This window comes from Penicillium rubens (assembly GCF_028828025.1).
Source record: "Penicillium rubens strain IBT 27055 chromosome Unknown utg000003l_segment0_segment0, whole genome shotgun sequence".
Classification (NCBI taxonomy): domain Eukaryota; kingdom Fungi; phylum Ascomycota; class Eurotiomycetes; order Eurotiales; family Aspergillaceae; genus Penicillium; species Penicillium rubens.
Window position 1 is genome coordinate 7,196,945 of NW_026890601.1, and position 20,413 is coordinate 7,217,357.

At 49.0% G+C, this 20,413-nt stretch overlaps 8 protein-coding genes across 8 annotated transcripts; 4 read left to right on the top strand and 4 right to left on the bottom strand.

Moving 5' to 3' along the window:
* Positions 1-991: 991 nt before the first annotated feature.
* On the top strand, positions 992-1,800 carry N7525_008990 (uncharacterized protein; the record flags this gene model as incomplete). The annotated part of the gene is made up of 5 exons (XM_061214569.1): positions 992-1,055; positions 1,131-1,325; positions 1,414-1,556; positions 1,624-1,720; positions 1,781-1,800. 5 exons carry the CDS (start codon positions 992-994, stop codon positions 1,798-1,800), a joined length of 519 nt encoding a protein of 172 aa, XP_061069000.1.
* A 479-nt stretch (positions 1,801-2,279) lies between these two features.
* N7525_008991 (SDR family NAD(P)-dependent oxidoreductase) lies at positions 2,280-3,123 on the bottom strand (the record flags this gene model as incomplete). Its single annotated transcript, XM_002563058.1, has 2 exons — positions 2,280-2,599; positions 2,658-3,123. 2 exons carry the CDS (start codon positions 3,121-3,123, stop codon positions 2,280-2,282), a joined length of 786 nt encoding a protein of 261 aa, XP_002563104.1.
* A 2,872-nt stretch (positions 3,124-5,995) lies between these two features.
* Positions 5,996-6,860, top strand: N7525_008992 (GAF domain-containing protein; the record flags this gene model as incomplete). Its single annotated transcript, XM_002563060.1, has 4 exons — positions 5,996-5,998; positions 6,085-6,191; positions 6,270-6,666; positions 6,750-6,860. 4 exons carry the CDS (start codon positions 5,996-5,998, stop codon positions 6,858-6,860), a joined length of 618 nt encoding a protein of 205 aa, XP_002563106.1.
* A 1,596-nt stretch (positions 6,861-8,456) lies between these two features.
* N7525_008993 (aromatic alcohol reductase) lies at positions 8,457-9,428 on the bottom strand (the record flags this gene model as incomplete). The annotated part of the gene is made up of 1 exon (XM_002563061.1): positions 8,457-9,428. One exon carries the CDS (start codon positions 9,426-9,428, stop codon positions 8,457-8,459), a length of 972 nt encoding a protein of 323 aa, XP_002563107.1.
* Positions 9,429-10,368: 940 nt separating this feature from the next.
* N7525_008994 (uncharacterized protein) lies at positions 10,369-11,261 on the top strand (the record flags this gene model as incomplete). Its single annotated transcript, XM_061214570.1, has 2 exons — positions 10,369-10,715; positions 10,784-11,261. 2 exons carry the CDS (start codon positions 10,369-10,371, stop codon positions 11,259-11,261), a joined length of 825 nt encoding a protein of 274 aa, XP_061069001.1.
* An 825-nt stretch (positions 11,262-12,086) lies between these two features.
* N7525_008995 (putative NAD+ kinase Utr1) lies at positions 12,087-13,979 on the bottom strand (the record flags this gene model as incomplete). Its single annotated transcript, XM_061214571.1, has 1 exon — positions 12,087-13,979. One exon carries the CDS (start codon positions 13,977-13,979, stop codon positions 12,087-12,089), a length of 1,893 nt encoding a protein of 630 aa, XP_061069002.1.
* A 1,053-nt stretch (positions 13,980-15,032) lies between these two features.
* On the bottom strand, positions 15,033-15,933 carry N7525_008996 (putative exosome complex subunit Rrp46; the record flags this gene model as incomplete). The annotated part of the gene is made up of 2 exons (XM_002563064.2): positions 15,033-15,446; positions 15,508-15,933. The coding sequence occupies 2 exons, from the start codon at positions 15,931-15,933 to the stop codon at positions 15,033-15,035; spliced, it is 840 nt and encodes a 279-aa protein (XP_002563110.2).
* A 1,000-nt stretch (positions 15,934-16,933) lies between these two features.
* On the top strand, positions 16,934-20,350 carry N7525_008997 (putative potassium/sodium P-type ATPase; the record flags this gene model as incomplete). The annotated part of the gene is made up of 5 exons (XM_061214572.1): positions 16,934-17,187; positions 17,247-17,373; positions 17,422-17,522; positions 17,578-19,468; positions 19,520-20,350. The coding sequence occupies 5 exons, from the start codon at positions 16,934-16,936 to the stop codon at positions 20,348-20,350; spliced, it is 3,204 nt and encodes a 1,067-aa protein (XP_061069003.1).
* Between the last annotated feature and the right edge of the window lie 63 nt (positions 20,351-20,413).

Genomic DNA, 20,413 nt, shown 5'->3' on the forward strand with positions numbered 1-20,413 from the left:
AATCTCTCTTGGGCCATGGCTCGACTAGGCCATGAAAGACCGGGTCTTGTTGAAATATCAGTTGGCGGAAAACGCAGCCATGTAATACCCGTCTAGCCTCAACCTGGCCATCATCATGATCGGCTTGTAGCTCGCCATCTATGCGTGGCTCTCCCCAAAACCATAGTCGGGACCGCCATTTGAGCGATCACGGATGGATTAGGGCGCTCAACAACGTCAGCTGGTATGGCTCGGTATTCCTACTAACCATCTCCGTCTCCCAGTATGTTATATTATATAGGGGATTTTATAAACAGACTACTCTCTTAATCACACACGCTTCCTTTCACAGAGACCCACTGGTGAGCCAAATCCTGCTTAATCCAATATCTGCTGACCATATAGCCATCTGCATATTATATCGATGATCATACTAAACTAGGGTTGATAATTGGCCCGTAAATCTCATAATATAGAACTATACACAGGCTAGTGGCATGCTAACTTCAACTAGATATCCTCCAAGGTGACACGCATGTACATGTATTTCAGCTACCCTACAACATATGGCACAGTCGAATCCCTACTGGCACAGGCGTCAGTTTACCTTCAGTCATTACCAATGAGCTTCTGGTGCATTGTTGCTTTTGGCGCTTCTAGGGGTTCATTGGCTTAGCTGAAAGGCCACACTGCATGAGACACGTCTTGGGTTACACATCCTCGTATCCTCCTCCTACCCCTCCCGTTGATCTCAAAGATAGATAGCAATAAGGAGTGAGTTTCGAACTCAAGAAACAGTATTGTGGTAATCCGACTTGGCGACTTTCTCCTGATCGACAGGCCTTCTACCCTACAAGTTCTCTTTTAAGGTTGAGCCTGTCACTATTACGTGGATGTTAGGCGGCCGGTCACACCATGTAACCAGCCAGTTGTCCTCCCTCTTTTAGTTCCAACCCAGAGAAACCATCTTTCTTCCAATCCATAACACTACCGCATTACATCTATCTCCAACATGTTGTCTATCTTTTTTTACCTCTTAATACCTGCTGTCCTTAGCCAGTCGATGGAAAGAGCTAGTATGTCTCCCTTTTGAGGGTAACTTATCGTTACCTACTATATTCAGGATATCCTTTCTCTACTAATTTCACGAGTGATGGGTGCTAACTACATTAATTTCAAAGCCGCTGAGCTTGTCGGCAGCATTCAAGGAACTCTTATTCTCGAGGAGAGGGATGATGGCCTTAACATTGAGGACAGGCTGACTGGCGTACCATTTGGGAAGCACGGGATCCATGTTCACGAGAATGGATCAACTGGTAATGAATGTCTTGACGCAGGTGGCCACTGTACGTCAATATAACTACCCTTCCCCCTGACTGCAGAAGAGAAATAGCAGCTACTTGGAGTTACTAGTCCATTCTCTAACAAATACAGACAATCCAACCAATGTATCCCATGGAGGACCCAACGATGCAGAACGTCACATTGGTGACTGGGGCAATTTTGACGTCGCCGGAGACCCTCATCTGTATACTTTCACGGATCATGTCGCCAAACTGACCGGTCCTTACGGCATAGTAGGTGTGAGTATGAGTCTGGGAACATTAGAACCCATTTTACTTTGGCTTACGCGTGAGTAAATAGAGATCGATCGTTATACATGCAGACGAAGATGATCTTGGTAGAGGAAACAACCCAGATTCGAAGATCAACGGTAACTCTGGCCCGCGTCTTGCCTGCGGTATGTGCCTCGTTCTTCTTCGGGTCCTGAGTATTTGTGGATATTAACATCATTTGCTAGGTGTTATTGTAAGCGTGTGACGCCGTGGAGTGTCTACTAGTGCGAAATCTCCGCCTCAGGATTGACAGAGATTGGGTGTCTGAGGACACCGCGCCCAGCAATAAAAAGAAGTATTTCTATAATTGGCTGGGGGGCAAGGGTTCCACTGGATGGTGTAATTGTTGTAGGTGTTGGTGTTTTGAAAGAGATGTGGGATGTATCTAAATTGATTCTGTTGGAGAACCCCCCTGGATGGGATGATTCTTTATGCCATGCAGACTTAGCCTTTGCTTTGTCAGTTTGCTAGTCCTTTGTTGGTGCAGGCCTCTACAAAGGCCCTGCTTTGCTAGTTTCATACCAGGAGTCCCTTCCTTCTCCATCTCCCTGGTAGTATGTAGCCTCAAGAGATTCGTTTGCTTTTTTCCAAAGAGTTACAAGATATGTATGCCACGAAATATATACACTTAGAAAAACATACTTCAGAGTCACATAGGACTGAGTGCAACAGAAATGTTGTAGTCTATCCAACGACAGAAGTCCAGCCATTATCAATAGCGATTGTCGCACCGTTGATGTGACCAGCGCCCTTTCCATACGTCAAGTTGACACAGAACCCAGCAACCTCATTCACATCAACGTAGGGGGCCTGGATCGCCTCGAGCACATTTACCATCTTCTTATAACCCTCAATATGCATCCCGGAGTTAAACGCATCAACAATGTTGGTTTCCATCGCACCCATCATCAAAGCGTTGCACTTGATGCCCTTGTTGCCATAGTACGCAGCAGTGTTCTTAGTCAATCCGACCAGACCGTGCTTGCTAGCCGTATAGGCAGCACCTAAAAGAACGAGTCAATCTCAACTCCAGCAGACACCTCTCTTTTAGTTAGAACATACCACTGGCCCACCCAGCCTTCCCGGCAACAGAAACGATATTAATAATGCGGCCATCAGGCTTCGGCTGCGCCAGCATGTTGCGAACAGCAAATTTACTCAGCAGAGCCGGGGCAGTGAGGTTAATCGCCATGACACGATCCCAAAGCCCCATGTCCAGATCGCCAATGGGGTCGAAGTGATCCATGATGCCGGCGTTGTTGACGAGGACATCGATTTTACCGAAGTTGCTAATCAGCGTGTCGAACAGGCTCTCCACTTCGTCGACCTTGGTGATATCGGTCTTGATGGTCTTCAGGGGACCCTTGGATGACAGTTCAGCCGAGGTCTTCTGCAGACGTTCGTCGTTTACGTCGCAGATCACGACGTTGGCGCCGGCTTCGAGGAATTGGGTTGCAATTGCTTTGCCTAGGCCGCCGCCTCCGCCTGTGACGAGACATGTCTTTCCCGCGAGGATTTGTTCAGGCATTGTGAGTGGTGATTATGGTAGATAGGAATAATCTTGTGAGGCAATCGAAATCGAAATTTCACCTCGTTTAAATATTCTCCGTTTTGGCGACGGAAGGCCTTCTACCCGCTTTCCGTTGACATTGGAAACGGTGGAATCCACTTTTGGCTTCATAGAGGCGGCTCAGGGGCGACATTTTCTGGGGTACGGCAAGCATTGAAGACATCGGACCACCCATGGCAGTTGGAGTTGCCGAGCGGTAATGTTGGTACTGATACGGGTCTCCATCTGGGCCTGGATAGCAGTGATATGGGTGTGCGTTATTGTTTCTTTTAGAAAGGTAGAAGATCAAAATCAGTCAAGAAACCTGGATCACTTTTTTGTTCTATCCACATGCATGCTGAACGAGACTTGAATTGGATTCCAGATTTAAGCTTCTTTTCTGACAGGGACGAGTTGGCCTATAAAGTGGCCGGCAATACACATCCCGGGTAACGGGTGAAACATTGGGTTTATGCATCTCAGCTATCACGTGAGGTTTATGCACGGAAGTGTGTCTATCCGAGGGGCCCTAAGCCCTGATTTCTTGTTTGTCTCTAGCCCATACGTCTACCTACAATGTAGGTTTCTGTATGGATCTTTAAGCTGGTTACATAATATGGATATCTATAGCAAACATTATAGACCTGATGGACTCTGTCCTACAGATCTGCAAGAGGGATGGCCAGCAATGGTAACTGAATGAATAGTGATAGTTGCTGATGATGATCTCTATCTGCTGTGAAACCTATCTAAATAGCTTCATGGGGCAAAGAAAACAAATGATCTACCATAAACTGCATGAAAGCACAACTGACATGAACGCATCGGATCCAGCTGTACATGACGCTCAATCAGCTCGATACAGCGCTTTTCCCATCAATATCCCTGATGTCATCGGAATATATATTCGTGTCCGGCTACTGAGCACGTGTCGAGATGAGAGCTCTTCTCCAAAGCAGCTGCGGCCGTAATAGGGGGTAAGTGGAACATCTGACGACCCTTGAAATGGGGATCATCCGTCTTGTCATGGTGAAGGTGTAGTGGATTTGATACTAAGCCTATTCGGGAACTATGAGGTATGTTTCACCGAGGCAGTTCTATCTCGATTATACAGGTGTAACCCAAAGACGCATCTACGGGCTGTAAAGATGACGGTGTAAGAGTGGTCTTTCCCCCTATGCTTTATCCACAATACCCGAATCAAGGACGGCCAGACCCGATGGCTAACTAGAATCTAGAATCAATGCATAATCAAGCCCACCGCTATTCCTCGCTATAGATATGCTATTAAAAAAAGACGATCGAGGAGATCAGAGATCGCCCAGTGGCAGGAGCGCGCAGAGCCAACTGGCGGTCTGCACTAGTATCTACGAGTATCTACGATCGACCCCCACTCCGTCATCAAATCAACACCAAGCCCGAACGCACAAGCCACACTAGATCGACACTAGATCCCACTAGTATCGGTGTACATCGTACATGTTGGGGTTCCAGAAGAGTGGTAAAATGTAAGAACTACTCCGAACCAATGTTGATATCAACGGGCTTCTGGCTTTTTCGTCGCGGGCAGAACATGGAATTTTGTTTCGAAGATCGGGTCTCTTCTAGAAGATTAGGGCAAATGCCTGCTAGCCCGTGCGGAAGTTCGAGCCAAGTAAAGTTTATACGCGATAACATGCGGTATGGAGTTGGCCAATTGGCTCTCGTGGGGCTGGGCAAGGTAGTGGGGGATGGCCTTCATATTTAAAGGGATTTCACTGTCGAAAGTTATATTAAAAGAACTTGGGGCTAGATTTCATTTCTAGAAGGGGAGTTCATTCTACTGTTTTCCAACTACATAAGAGACCATGTTGGCCTGTTTCTTGCTAGGCAGTGCTGTGGCCTATAACCTAGTCATGGTTATTTATCGTCTTTATTTCCACAAGCTCAGTAGGTTCCCCGGGCCTCGACTTGCTGCCGCAACCGGGTTGTATGAGATTTATTTTTCTACGTGGGGTCCTGGTATTTTTGAGAATGAGATTGACAATATGCACCGGAAATTCGGTATGCCGCCTGATGTCCAACAAGTGATTTTAAGTTAACACTGTTAACACCTTCCAGGTCCGGTGGTGCGTATTACCCCCGATGAGGTCCACATCCAAGACCCGTTTGGGGTGTCCTTTGACTGGATCAAAGGTACCAGGGAACGGGAATCAGGCGATTACCAACCTTTGGAAGGATGGGCCCATACTTCGCAGAGAATGTCTCGAGTATCTCTGCTTCGGGGAGTCAATCATATTCTCAACTTGATCGAGAAACATCAAGTATATAGAGTGTTTAGTTCAAGGCTTCGACTCTCTCTTTCCCCCCCTTCGAATCCCGGGGAAAATGAAGGAGATTCCAAGTTTACATGACGTCTCAGACCCTCGGATCCGATGGCGATGGTTCTGGGCCCCGAGGTGGAGTCCCGAGTGACGACCAAGCACCAAATCCGGCGATTGACGCAAGTTGAATGAGCTGAGTTAAGCTTGCACATGGTGAAATGTGGAGTTTGGCTTTTCTTCTGAGGCGAGTGGCTGAACCTTCCACCAACAGCATGTTCCGTCCACCAAATCGACATGGGATTTGATTGGCGTAGAAAGGAATAAAAGAACAAAGAGGAGGCGATCTCGGGAGAACGCGATCTTGGCAGATCCAAGTTCAAAGAAAGCCCGTTCGAGCTTTTTTTGGTTGAACGTCTAAACGCCCCGCTTCTCCGATTCTGCCCTTTTTCTTTTTCTTTAAAAAAGAAAAAGAGCAATCAATTCCTCTCTGCATCTTTTGATTTTCGTCTCGCATCTCAGCGCACACATCCTATACCCAAAGAACCACAATGGTATGTTTGCGAGTGTTTTCCTCCAATTCCCCCCTGCAAGCGCGCACCGCGACGATCCCTGCAGAGCTAACAATCGCGTCTAACAGCCTCACGCCGACTCCTCCTATTTCATGCCCGGCTCCAAAGCCGACATATACGAACAACTCTTGCTATCAGCACAAGGACTCCTAGACGGCCAACGGAATTGGGTTAGGTGAGTCACGCACGCAAAATACACGCGCTTCAACAGCCGCGACAAACCCTGAAAGCATGGCCGCTTACGACCCACCAGCAACCTCTCCAACGTCGCTTCCCTCCTCTGGCACGCATATGCCTCCCTCCCCGCGCCCTCTTCCTCCGTCAACTGGACGGGGTTCTACATCCGCGATGACAAATTCCCCGCTCTCGCTTCGCCGGTCACCTCGCCGCCTTTGCCTGGTGCGCCCGGGTCCGGCGGTGTGATTATCTCAACTACATACTCTTCCTCGGAGGACCAGCTTCTTCTTCTCGGGCCGTTCCATGGAAAGCCTGCGTGTCAGGAGATTCGGTTCGGCAAGGGTGTTTGTGGTACTGCTGCTGCGAAACAGGAGACTGTTGTTGTTCCTGATGTTCTGGACTTCCCTGGGCACATTGCATGCGATGCGGAGAGTCGCAGTGAGATTGTTGTGCCTATCTTGGTTAATGGAGAGGTTAGTACTTGTTTCCTGGTGATCACGCATCACGCGGTTTCTGGGATGCAATTTGCCGGGGTACATGCTAACATCTTTAATAGACTGTCGCTATTATTGATATCGACTGCACCGAGCCCTCTGGATTTGACGATGAGGATAAGAAGTACCTTGAGAAATTGGCTACCCTTCTGGCTGAACAATGCGACTGGTAAAAGCAAACATGATTTTTTTTTTCTTCTTATATATAATGGTTACGAAAGACACGGGCTTAGATGAATGAAATTGTTGAGATAATTAATGGGGCAATGTGCGTTGATGTCTGCGCACAATATACGAGGTTTTCATGTGGGCTGTACACCGGATAGCAATTGTAGAGATTATGTATCTTTTGTATAGCAGTTGCATACAAAAGATACATAAATGCAGTATGAGTATAATGAGTATAACATTGAATTTCTCAACCGTTGAATATAGTTTACTGTCAGCCTTAATAGGAAATCTTAGGCGTGCTTGAAGTAAGAAATTACTGTGGCGCTTTAAGGTTTCACTTCTATAACCTGGGTCTAACTAGTAGTAATCTAGTTAAGTAGACCGATACGAAGTAGAACAATGTACTAGTCTTATAATATAGCTGCATTCTTTACCAACGAGGTTGAAAGTTGAGCCACGCTCATATTGTTTACAACATGCGTACTGAGTAGATGTCAGCACGCGATTCAGACCGATTGGAAGGTTATTATCAAGGTTTATAAATTTGACGGGTGTCGCCAAATTACATTTGCATGTCCCGTGGAAATCCTAGAGACTACATAACTACATATGTAGGTACCTACCTAGGTCGGTATGGATTATCATACGTAAGATACAACGCAACTCTAATATAGTATTAGACAAGAAGTAGAATGGGGAAAGGGAACCAGCCCTGATTTTACTTATCGACTAGTTAAAATCCCTTAGAACGGTCGGATACCAGTCCCGGCACGCTAAGTTTGAGGAGATTAAACCATACTAGTGGCGGATTGTGAGCACCCCTGAGATTGAACACTATATTCTTGCAATAAATTAGAGCCATTAGATGTATCAAAATGTAACGATATGAACTGTACAGAAACCAATACGCTCAACTGTCCACATATTTTAGTAGACTGAATATCTGCCACAGCGAGCTATGTAGATTGATCACAGAAAGCCATTATCATCGGCCACCTCGAGATCGGGTAAATATACGCCACGTGTCTCCGAATCTTGTGTTTTCAGGAGGGCAGCCGAGATAGAACGACGACGAGTACCTCCGGAAGTTCATTCATCCGTAGTAACCCGGGGCCAGTCATACTGGGGGAGCCACATAGTGGTCGCAAACCATATATAATTGTCTGCGTGATTGGCCGAATCATTAGGAACCTCTATTGCCAGATACCCTGTCAACACGGCACCATATGCGGTTTTGCATTTTTAGTTATTGGGATTAGTGAAGTTGATGTGCTCTGTTTGGAAAAGCGGATTAGCGAATCTGATCTCACTTATACCAAACTCGAGGATGTCAACTTACTCGCCCTATTCACTCTGTGTATAAGCTCGTGTAAGAATATTGCTGGCGGCGAAAGCGCATACTGCATACTGGTTCCGTCCGTAATTATTCGGTCGCCATTCCTCCACTCGCTTAATGGTTTTATTAGCATTAGTAGTCAGAATGAGAGGCACGTTGACAGTGATTGCCTGAATCCAGTTTCAAGAACTATAGTGACTTTAATGCAAGACCGAGAGACAAGCAATATCAACCAAAAGGCTCCATATGTCTTGATCACGTATTAACTTTGATACCTCTCTGGTCCCCAGTACCGCCGCATGTATTCGGCAACGGTCATGGGTTGCACTGAAGAGAGCTCATTAAGCGTGGGCGGTACCACAGACATGTCCCTAGCGCAGACGATTGCCAATTGACATTCCATTCGGGCGATAATTTCGCTCTGTGGAATGGTCAAAAGTTTTGTCTGAAGGGCAGATTCTGTCAAGGGTCGGATCTCTATGGGGCGCTCAACATATTTTTGGCAAATGCTGATCAGATCTCCGAAGCTCAGAGTATCCCCCACCATTCCGAGCTCTCGACCCGCCCATGGCTCAGTGATGTCCAGAGCGGCAACAATAAATCGACCGATATCATGAATGTCGGTCATAGTGAGTCTCGGAAATGTTTGATCTGACCGGAGAGGAACTTCAATCCAAGGCGACTCAGGGTTCTCGAAGTGGACGAGAAACGGTCCTTCTTGGAACCCAGCCAAGGCATCTTTACGTCTGCCCGAATCAGGGCATCCGATGCCGAGATAGTTCATGAACATCCCGCATGGAAAACGAGCGGCATCGATTCGATGTTGATTTACCGACGTTTGAACAACTTCCCAGACCTTATTCTTGGCATCGAGTACGTCGACCATCGAGTGGGCCGAGGAAGTGAGGGCAAATTCAGATGGGGCAAAGCGACGGCAGCCTGCAGCTTCTGCTGCATGAAGGAGGTTGAGCTGCACGGTCACCCATTCGGGGCCTGGGATGAGCAAAACACTGATTACTGTGTCTATGCCCTTCAACGCAGTGACCAAAGAAGTCTGTGAATGATAGTCCACGTATCGCACTTCAACTTCATTTTGAGCAAGGCTCTGCTTTTTCGAGATCGTAGTTTCCCTTGATAGAATGACTGGGGTATAGCGACCATCCGTGGCGAGAAGAGCCGAGACAATTGAGAAACCTAGTGTTGGACTAGTGCCACCGGCGATTGCGATGTGCATGACGAGCAAAAGATGGATATTATATCGATCTGTGCAGTTTCTCTCTAATAGCCATTAGAAAAAAGAAAGGATATCGAGAAGAAACATGAATAGACAGAAGTGTTGGATGTTGATGCCAATGACGTCATATACCTGAAAGAGTCTCCTCTGCCTTACTGCATGGCTCTTTTTTATTGAAGCGAACAGGTCATCAAGGGAATCGCATCTGGTGGTTCTGGTAAGACGAGATTACAAAAATGCACGGATTTTTACCCGTCTACTTCCCTTCATGATTACATGTAAACATTGAATGTTATAATGTCCAGCTAGAAAAGCTACAGTACATTCCGAAACTGGTGTCACCACTTACTTTATATAGAACTTGACCCCCGTATGAATTGAATCCGACCTAGGTAGACTGATCAACTTGTCTTTCAATGCTCCGTGAGCACCTGGGCCAGCCTTCCAAGGTTGGAAGTCAGCATTATGCAGTACATATGTACCTTTTGTATAGAATTACTATACAAAAGATACTTAATCCGCCCAATTCACAATCTAGCATAGCCCACACGGGAGGCTAGGACACCTCATTGGCTCAAATCCGGGGCTCAGCCGGGGGCCAAAGGGTCCAAGCAAATGAAACGGGCTATACGAGATGAGCACTGAAAAAGCAGACTTTGATTTGACAATAGGAAAACAAATGGAGTCAGACTCGAGAGACCAAAAAGACTATCAATAGCCCTTTCGGTACAGCAACACTTAAAGCTAGACTAAACCCCCTTATCCAGTGATGAATCCTGTAGATTGTTAAGGAGTAAGCGATCGCCCGTTAATACGAGGGGACCCTTTACTGCACAATCGCGCTGATCTTCCTCTCGTTGTTTCACCCCAGCTAAGGTCTTCCTTTCCTGTTCCAGCGCGATTGACTACGCTTCGTCTACCCTGGTTCCAATCCAGAAAGATGGATGGGCTTGAGGTTGTGCCGGAGCAGCACAAGGCTGGGAAATACGACAGCGGACTTGAGGTGGCTCCGGAGCAATACAAATATGACAGCGGACTTGAAGTAGTCCCTCACACGGAGAAAGAAGTCCAGAGGGATACTGCGGGTTTACACTACGTTTCCGGACCGACAGGTGCAAATCCTGGCATAATCGAAGATGGTTCGGCCGAGACGAAACCTCCGCGCAAGAGGATATGCGGCCTGTCTTCCACGGTCTTCTGGGTGTTGATAGTAATCGTCGCGATTGTGGTCACTGGGGCTGCTGTTGGTGGTGGAGTGGGAAGTACAGTTTCGAAGAAAACAACTCCGTACGTGAACTCCGTCCAAGGCTCCCTTTTTCACCCGGTTATATCAGCCCTAACATGGCATGTTATAGCAGTGATAACAGCGCCGAGCCAAGTAACCCGCCCACTTCTACATCTCCCTCGACAGACACGGCATCTACCACGTCCTCCGGCCATGTTACATCAGGAACAGTAGGCCTCGCAGGCAACCCATGTCCACGATCGAACCGGACAACAGAGCGCGGTTCTGATGGGTCGACATATAGATTGCTGTGTGGTGTTGACTGGCCAAGAGGCGCGGACGCGGCGTCCGGCGGCGGAAAAGTGCGAGATTTGAGCACTGAAACCGAGTATACGTTGAAGGCCTGCATTCGTCGATGTTCCGACTGGAATAAGGATGATTTAAACAGCCAGGATTGTAAGGGAGTCGTGTATTCTGCGAATTTGACGGCTTCCTTTGAGGGTGGACAGGGGGGTAATTGTTTCTTGAAGAGTGAGATCGGGAATTATTTCCCTAATTCTAATACTTCTGTAGCGGCGGGGATTGGGTTGAGGGATAAGGATTTATAATACGTCCTTTTCCTTGTTCTATATCGCCGTGGAGCCAACGGGGTTTCGATCACACCGCGGCTTGGATGGAGAGAACAAGAAAGCTTGTTCGATGTAACTGCGTGTCCCAAGTCTCACCATACTTCTCCTGTTTCGGATATGGGGGGAACGTCCGCTGCGCGACGAGCTTTCTTTCAAGCTGCCTTCATTGGACTCGATTATGGAGCTGGGATCGTTGGCATAGGAAGCTGGTTTTCGGATCAAGCCCCGGGCCCCAGATACTCCCAAACGAGACGCCTATTGAACAGAGCGTATCTGAGCTGTCGAGATCGGGTGAGAGCTGAAAGGCGTCCTGGACATCACATTGGTCCCCCTCCACAGTTTCGTATGTATATAATAAATCCGTGTCAATACCGACCTTGGGGGAAATGACGGCCCATACCTCTCTTATGCTCTCCATGATCCAACGAAGCGTAGAAACAGAACGAGCAAACCTAGGGTTATTCTCGTCAGTCTAGATCAAACCACGGCATTCAAGATCTAGATGTGATGGCAGTATGCCCCGACACAAATCGTAATTGGCCCTTCGAGCCTTTCTATTCATGCTATAGAGGCAACATGTTATAATCTATTGACACAATATCCAAGAACAGTATTGCAGATGCTTCCCTGCTCGAGCTGTGTCGGAAAAAAAAAAAAAAAAATAGGTACAATGCAAACCAAACACCGAGCGAAGCTCATCACGCTGGGTTTGGGGAACGAAAACATGAAAACACCGAGACCCAGACGTTAAAAAAGGTATAGAGCACAAAAGGGAATCGAAAATCGCTAACATGCACAAGAACATCACATATTGAGCAAACTCATTTGCCGACGCATGGGATTGGGCGACAGAGCATCCCCATCCTCACTGGGACCGATACCGCTATCTGTACCAGTCAGAGGGGTGTCCATATCGATGTCCCACTGCTCGTCTTCATTGGGATCACTGTTTGTATCCGCGTCGGCATCGCCACCGTCCCAGCTTTTCTGGACCGCGCCGCGGGTGTTCCACCGCAGAGCTCGCTGGACGCTTGTAAACCATTCGTTGTTGTTAGAGACGACTGTCGGGAATGGGTACTGGCTAGCTTCGACGGTGACGTAGTCGCCTTGGCGGAGTTCGACGCGGCCTTTACCGTCGAACGAGCAGTAGGCGGTGGATCGGGAGGATTTAGGGACTGCAATACGGAGAAGGTGGGAATCTGAGAGGACCATTGGGCGGAAGGAGAGGGTATGTGGGCATATTGGGGTGAGGAGGATGCCTGGGATGGATGGGTGCATAAGAGAGCCGCCGGCGGATAGAGAGTATGCCGTGGAACCAGTCGGGGTGGAGAAGATACAGCCGTCCGCTTGGACGACGGTAAGCAACTCGTCGTCGGCGTAGAGCTCCAGATTCGACACATAGGGAGACGGGCCGCGGTCGATGACGAGCTCATTCAATACTTCGAATTGCTCGCCCTCCTCGACAGCGCCCACCTCTGCTCCCTTGCTCCGGTCTTTCCGATATACGGTACATGTGAACCGCATGCGCAGATTGACTCGCATGCCCACCTCGCCCATAACTGCATTAAGCTGTGATTTGTAGTCGGAGAACTCGAAGTTCGTAAGGAAGCCCAGGCTTCCCAGCGAAAAGCAGAGCACTGGCGGAACCACGCGCTGAAAGAGCCAGGATGTGAAAAGAACGGTGCCATCACCACCAAGCGTCAGCACCAAATCAAATTTATCTGGCGATGTCCAGCACAGATCTGGTGTCCAAAAATGCAACATTTGTGCAAACATCGGGTCTTTTTGCAATAGCCCCGGAGCATCAAACCGTTTCGAATTCCGCAGCTTCGCATCTACATAGACATTGACTCCTAATTCATTTCCGTACCTCGAGGTCGAAAGCAGCCACTCAGCAACTTCCCGCGTCAAGTGCACCAGGCTGTTATCACGTGCCTTGGTGACAATCATCACATTTCGCACCGCCCGTTTGATAGGTCGTCGCTGTAATTGCTTCGACACCTCACGAACTCCAGTTGCCGTCTGAACTAGTCGCGAATGTGACAGCCACTCGTCGTCGGCGATTTCCTCCAACACCTTTTTTATGTTGACAGCATCATCGAAGCGTTGATGGAAATAACATGGCGATTGCAGTATTAAACGTGCCGTGGCAGGTGATCGATCGAGATACCCGCTCAATTGAAGATTGGAGAGTGCGGTAGAGAGGTTGTGGGAGGAGGCATTGCTCCCCCGCCGTTGTCCGAGGTCGGAAGGCGGGGAAGCCTGGGTGGATTTATTCGCGAGCATACTCGACAAAGAACTCGCCGAAATATCGGTGTTATTCGTGAGGATCGGAGTCCGGGATGCCAGGGCTTTCAAAATTGTCTGTCGTGGTATGCAGTCGGTCGACAACGCTTTCTTCGATCGCCGATTAATCGACCTCCGGCGAAACTGCCGCAGTGCTGGGGAAGGCAGCGATAAGCCTGCCTCCTCTTGAGCTGACTCTGGGATTTGTGTAGGCAGCACGCTGTTGGCTCCTCGAGGGAGATCCTGGCGATTGTCCTGAGTCGAGGGTTCTATGCTGAGGACATGATCGGGGAGGAGCGCCGCGGTTGTTGGGGGTGGGGCTTTGGTAGACGGAGATAGAGAGGGGTGAGATGGGGTTCCTGTAGAGAGACGAAGGGTGTCAGACCGTAGGTGATCACGGCTGGAAGCCATCGGCTTAGGCGGGTAAATAAGAGTAATCAGGAAAGTGCTCGGATGTAACGGGGATTGCGGATCCGAAGTCTTGAGATCGCAGCTGTGTCCCCCGTCAGTCGTGGACCCAGTTGATGTTGATTCTAGCGTGTTCCACAACCCTTTTTGGCTTTGGGGGGGGGGGATCCTTTCTCCTTTTTTTCTGATATGTCGACAAGGATGCGGATAAAATCGAGAGTGGATTGGTAGGGTAAAGATTGGCAAGAATTGACAAGGATACACCAAAAAGAAAGAGCTTCCTTTTTTAGGAGGATGACCGACCACGGACCTCGAGAATCCCACTAAATTAGGAGATTATGGGGATTATTTACATCGGATTCTCACGTTTTGGCGAGATTCCCCAGAAAATTCCATAATTGGTGCCCAGGTGAGTCTGACCAGGCTAGTCATCGCCAAATGCGTACACTCGCGCAGTGCGCTCAGATAAATGACGTCTACACTGTCATATCAGACATATATTAGAATTATGATTAGAATGATTACGATAGTTATAGTGCTTATAGGCAATGATAGGTGGTATTTGTTTTGGATAGTCCATGCTCCGTGTTACTTTGTGCAGTCATTGCCAGAATGTCGGTAAAACATGTATCCCTCTAACCCTAACTCGAAGTGGGCCATTCTAGCGCCTGCTAGGGAGTGCAGTTCCAACTGCCCAGCGCTAAATCACTTGGCAAGATTGGGCCAAAACATCAAAAGCTGACGGGGGCCGTCCGGAATCCAACAGTCGGGGAACCCCAAACAAGCCTCATATTGCAGCAAGGCTGCCGTTTGTGGCAGCTGAATGAAGCATGTTGTACATGCAGCGGCAATCAGGTGACGGTGCCTTGACCGGACGTAGTACTCGATCAACTGCTTTTGTGGCACCGTCGTATCCCTAGTCGAGGGGGAGATATAGCGAGTGCTTCAGGGAAGTCATGTGCACAAGAGAAGGGGACCAGGGGTTGACCGATCGACCTGTCCTATTTTATCGCGTCTCACTAACTCTCCGCAAATTTGCCGTGGGCGCAGTCTGTCTCAGATAGAGTCCAAATTGTAGGCATAGTCGCTGTAGACCTGGTCCTCCACGGTCTCCCGGATGAAACCGCTCAAACTGGCGCTGGCAGTGCCTTCGCCCATACTAACGTCGCCATCAGCGCTAGCGGCTGTCTCGCCCTGACAAATGGAGAGCGCGCGCTCTCGGACAAGTTCCCAGGTATCAAAGTCAAACCGACCCTCGCTTTCGTTGAGCAAGAGGTGGTTCTTCGAGGAGACGGCAAAAACATGGAGGGACACTGCAGCCTTGGCGGCAGTCGGGGATGGGTCTCGCACAATATCACCAGACTTGGTTACACCGAGGAGGGTTGCGGAGAAGGTCATGGACAGAGGAACGGAGGCGGATACCATAGCGAGCAAGCCAGCATGGAGGAGAGCGGGGAGAATAGTAAGGTACTAGATAGATTAGCCTGGCACATCAAAGTAGTAGGAATAAAAGAGGTTCTGAGATACTCACTGAGTCACCACGTTCCACGTTCTCTCCTCCGACAATAGCTAGGGTGAGGACCACGCCGCGGCGGGGGAAGCCCTTCTCCCGTCCAAGGACAATTTTGCCTAGCACAGACCAAAGGATTCCTTCGACATATCTTTCACCGACGCCGGCAGTTGTCGTACCAGGTTTGACAAAGACCTCCACAGTGGCTTCTTCGGGTTTCAATGCGTCACGGCGTGCTGGGAGCTCAATGGGCGCGTTGACTGCGCCCAAGATGCTGTAACCGGTGGCCGGGCATTTGTATGACGCTGAACCGTCGGCACGATTTAATTGTGAGAGGGATGCTATCGGACCGACCATATTCGCGATAGAAAGATAGAAATTGGGAAGCTTCTTCAAGTGTTCGAAAAGTTGTGAGGAGCAAAGTTGTCTCCCGCAGCGATTTTTCATGTGCGGGCCGCTCTTTGATTGGCCGCCTTAGCTGGGCTTGTACTGGGTACCTTGTTTGTTGCCGGTCCCTCATATACTTCTGCGGTATCAAGTACAACTTGCCATTGGTAGCTTCTTTCAATGGTTCCTACCATTGCTACTATTTACCGTGTCTACTCTGTACTCTGTGCATAGTAGGCAATGCCTACCAAACCTGCTATCCCCGATTTCAACCTGACTTGGGGCATGGCACTTACAGTGTACCCTGACCGCTCTGGCCGTGACCAGTCTCACTGTTATATGGGTCGCAGCGAAAGTAGACGTGTCAGACCCAAGATGCCGAGCTCTTGGAATGCCGCCTATTCAATAGCCGAGAAATTGGCAAGGCGGCTATGCTCAAACAGGAAGATGCAGCCGTGGCCTTCAAAGAACCAGAACCACAGCAAATAGGGCATTTTTGTTATCAGGTATTCGGCTCGTAACCTATGACCTGAGCAGAGATCCCAACAGTCAAAGTACGAGAGGGCATCACTAGGATTCCGATGGGCCGTCAGCCTTAGTCCAGGAATAGCACGCCACGACTGCCGAGAAGCCAAGAGCATTGTGGCTTCAAGCCCGGACTGGGACGCCACCAATCCCAATGCAAGGAGCTTGGAGTCCCATGATTTAACTGGACAACAGACCAGGATCTTTGAAATTCCCACGAGAGCTCAGAGGAGCCTAGCATTTCCGTGAATGGGTCGCCCCAATGACATCGTAGCTTCAGGATGTGATTAGGGCCGCCCCTCACAGCCTGGATAACCCCCTCTTCTGGTTGGAAGTAAGTGACCATGTGCTTTTGATGTGCATGGATACTTCTCGCATACAAATTCCGTTTCTAGGTCATTCCTTCATCTTGCTACTTCCACTTCCCCTCCCTAGTGCGAATATACTTTTTCCTTACCAAGCTTGACGGATATCCATCGGGGGATTTACAGGCCATATAACTTATTTCCACCGCTTTATTTTCCAATCTTATTGAATGGGCATAGAGATAACTCCCGATGTCGAGGAATCGACAGAGCCTCCTATATGTCCTTTTACGGAAACCCACCCTCAACCCGATGTGACAAACCGACTATGTACTAAGCCCGGCGATACCGACAAAAAGTCTATCTCGTATACGCCCGATAGCCCTACGTCCTTGGAGCCCCAAGCAAGTAAAGAAGGGCCCGGCCAGAACGCCCATCTTATTGACCCATCTGAGCTCGCATCTCTCCTCCACACAGATCTCCGGTGCGTCAATGTCTGGTGTACCCGAATATAGTCAGACTCCTTATTAACATACGCCTTAGAAATGGACTCTCCAGCACCGAAGCGGCCTCCCGCCTCGAGCGCGATGGTCCGAATACCGTGCGTGAAATGGAGGGTGTCTCCGTCTGGGGGATACTGCTAAGACAGGTGTCCAACAGTCTGACACTAGTACGTTAAACATAGATCTATCAATGCCACCAAACATAGCTGACACAGAACAAGGTTCTTCTGATCACTATGGCCCTGTCCTTTGGAATCGATGATTACATTGAGGGAGGTGTCATTACGGCTGTGATCCTTTTGAATATAGTTGTGGGGTGAGTATTTGGAGTCTACCCATATGCACTACTTAGGCTAAAACTTGTCCCCTAGCTTCGTGCAAGACTATCGCGCCGAAAAGACAATTCTTTCGCTACACCGTCTCTCCGCTCCAATATGCAAGGCCATCCGAGAGGGTCGCACTGCCTCTGTCAAGGCGGAGTCGTTGGTTGTTGGCGACATAGTCCAGCTAACAGTTGGAGATATTGTCCCTGCCGACCTGCGCTTGTTTGATGGCATGAATGCTTCAATGGATGAAGCACTTCTAACGGGAGAATCCCTCCCCGTCCTCAAAACCCCTCATCTAACCCTATTATTGTCTGATATACCGATCGGCGACCGAACCAACATGGCTTATTCTGGCTGCAGCACTACACAAGGTCGTGCAATGGGAATAGTCACCGCAACGGGAATGAACACAGAAGTTGGGAAGATTGCACAACTACTACAGACACAGCCCAATCTTGGGGACTCGAGCCGTCTTGTTAAGGCTGGGAAACGGGTGAAGGCATTCTTCATGAATGTGTTGGGTTTGGTTGGTACGCCATTGCAAGTGAAGCTGAGTAAATTTGCTCTACTGCTTTTCGCACTGGCAGTTCTTCTCGCCATTATTGTCTTTTCGGTCAATAAATGGGACGTTCAGGGCGAGGTGCTCATATACGGAATCTGTGTTGCCGTCGCTGTCATCCCAGAATCGTTGATTGCCGTCCTCACCATCACAATAGCCGTGGGTACAAAAGCAATGGCTAGGGGAAATGTAATCGTCCGAAAACTCCAATGTCTTGAGGCAGTCGGCGGCGTCACAAACATATGTTCTGACAAGACAGGGACCTTGACCCAGGGAAAGATGATAGCCCGCTCTGCATGGATCCCCGGTGCTGGGACCTTGACAGTGAGCCAGACTACAGATCCGTTGGATCCGACCAGTGGTCTTGTCCAACTAGATGAGATTGACTGGAGCTCCCACCAACCCATCGAAGAAAATCTCGCTCTGCATACCTTCCTACGAGCACTTGCTCTCTGCAATCTTTCCGCTGTCCACCACGACAATCAAGTATGGAGCGCTGTGGGTGAACCAACGGAAATTGCTCTTCATGTTCTGGCTTTGCGCTTTCATTTTGGAAAAGACTCTGTGATGAAGAAAAGGCAACTCCAATTGCATACAGAGTATTCATTTGATTCCGCAATCAAGAAGATGACCGTTGTCTATGACAATTCACGGGACAGGATCAAAGAAGTGTATACCAAGGGCGCCCCGGAGACCGTTATACCCCACCTCAGTATTGCTGAAACAGAAAAGCAAACCATACGAGACACAGCCGATCGGATGGCGGGCGAAGGACTTCGCGTTCTATGCGTCGCATATAAAACAACCCCAGCCGACGATGAATCTCAAATCTCCCCGCGAAGCTCTGCTGAATCAAGCCTGCAATTTGGGGGTCTTGTAGGGCTCTATGATCCCCCGCGAGTCGAAACAGCCGCGGCCGTACGCAAATGCCAAATGGCAGGGATCACAGTGCACATGCTCACTGGTGACCACATCAAGACAGCGACAGCGATTGCGTCGGAAGTCGGTATACTTGACCGTGTCGCAGCAGTTGTCAAATCCGGAAGACTGGTAATGGCTGCGGATGAATTCGACAAGTTGACCGATGCGGAAATTGACGCGATTGAGGAACTGCCTCTTGTCATCGCACGCTGCAGCCCTGCTACCAAGGTTCGGATGGTCGATGCCATGCATCGCCGTCACGCGTTTTGTGTCATGACGGGAGATGGTGTCAATGATTCACCTGCTCTTAAAAGGGCTGATGTTGGTATTGCTATGGGCAAAAATGGTAGTGATGTTGCCAAGGAGGCTGCCGATATGGTGTTGACGGATGACAACTTCTCTTCTATTGTCAAAGCGGTTGAAGAGGGTCGACGACTCTTTGATAACATTCAGAAGGTGAATATCTCCCCGTAAATATTTACTTTGGCTTACTGACATCAACTTTAGTTCCTCATGCATCTGCTCATTTCGAACATCGCACAAGTCATCCTGCTGCTGATCGCTCTTGCTTTTAAAGATAAGGGAGGCGACTCAGTCTTCCCTCTGTCTCCACTGGAGATCTTATGGGCGAATCTCGTTACGTCTTCATTCTTGGCCGTCGGTCTTGGACTTGAAGAGGCCCAGCCAGATATCATGTACAGGCCACCACACGACCTACGTATAGGGGTTTTTACCCGTGAGCTCATCGTGGATAAGATGATTTATGGAACATTCATGGGCACACTTTGCCTCGTGTCATTTGTCTGCGTGATATACGCCGCCGGATCGGGGACGTCGTCTTTAGGCGATGGATGTAACGAGGAATACAATCCAAGCTGCGACGCAGTCTTCCGCGCTCGCGCCACAACGTACGCGACACTCACGTTCCTCCTCCTCGTTACAGCGTGGGAAGTGAAGCACTTTTCTCGTTCCCTATTCAACATGGATCCAATCCGAAATCCCAAGACCTTCTCGGTTTTCTCCACCCTCTGGAAAAACCGCTTCCTCTTCTGGGCGGTCATGGCTGGCTTCGTCATTGCGTTCCCGGTTATTTATCTTCCAGTTGTTAACCAACTGGTCTTCAAACATCATGCTATCACCTGGGAATGGGGAGTGGTTCTCGGTTGTACGTGTGTCTACCTCTTGTGTGTTGAGAGCTGGAAGGCTGTGAAGCGGTCGTTGGGCATTGGGAGCGGAAAGAACGCAACTCTTACTCTGGAGGATGCTGAGACGCGGGCGGGTTTGGCTACTCTTACGCCTCTATCAATGAGTGCGAATGCGAGCGTGGAAATGAAGTGATTTGGAATGTGGGCCTGACTGGTTCAACATCAGGTCGGCCTTGAATTGCTGCCTCTGAGGCGT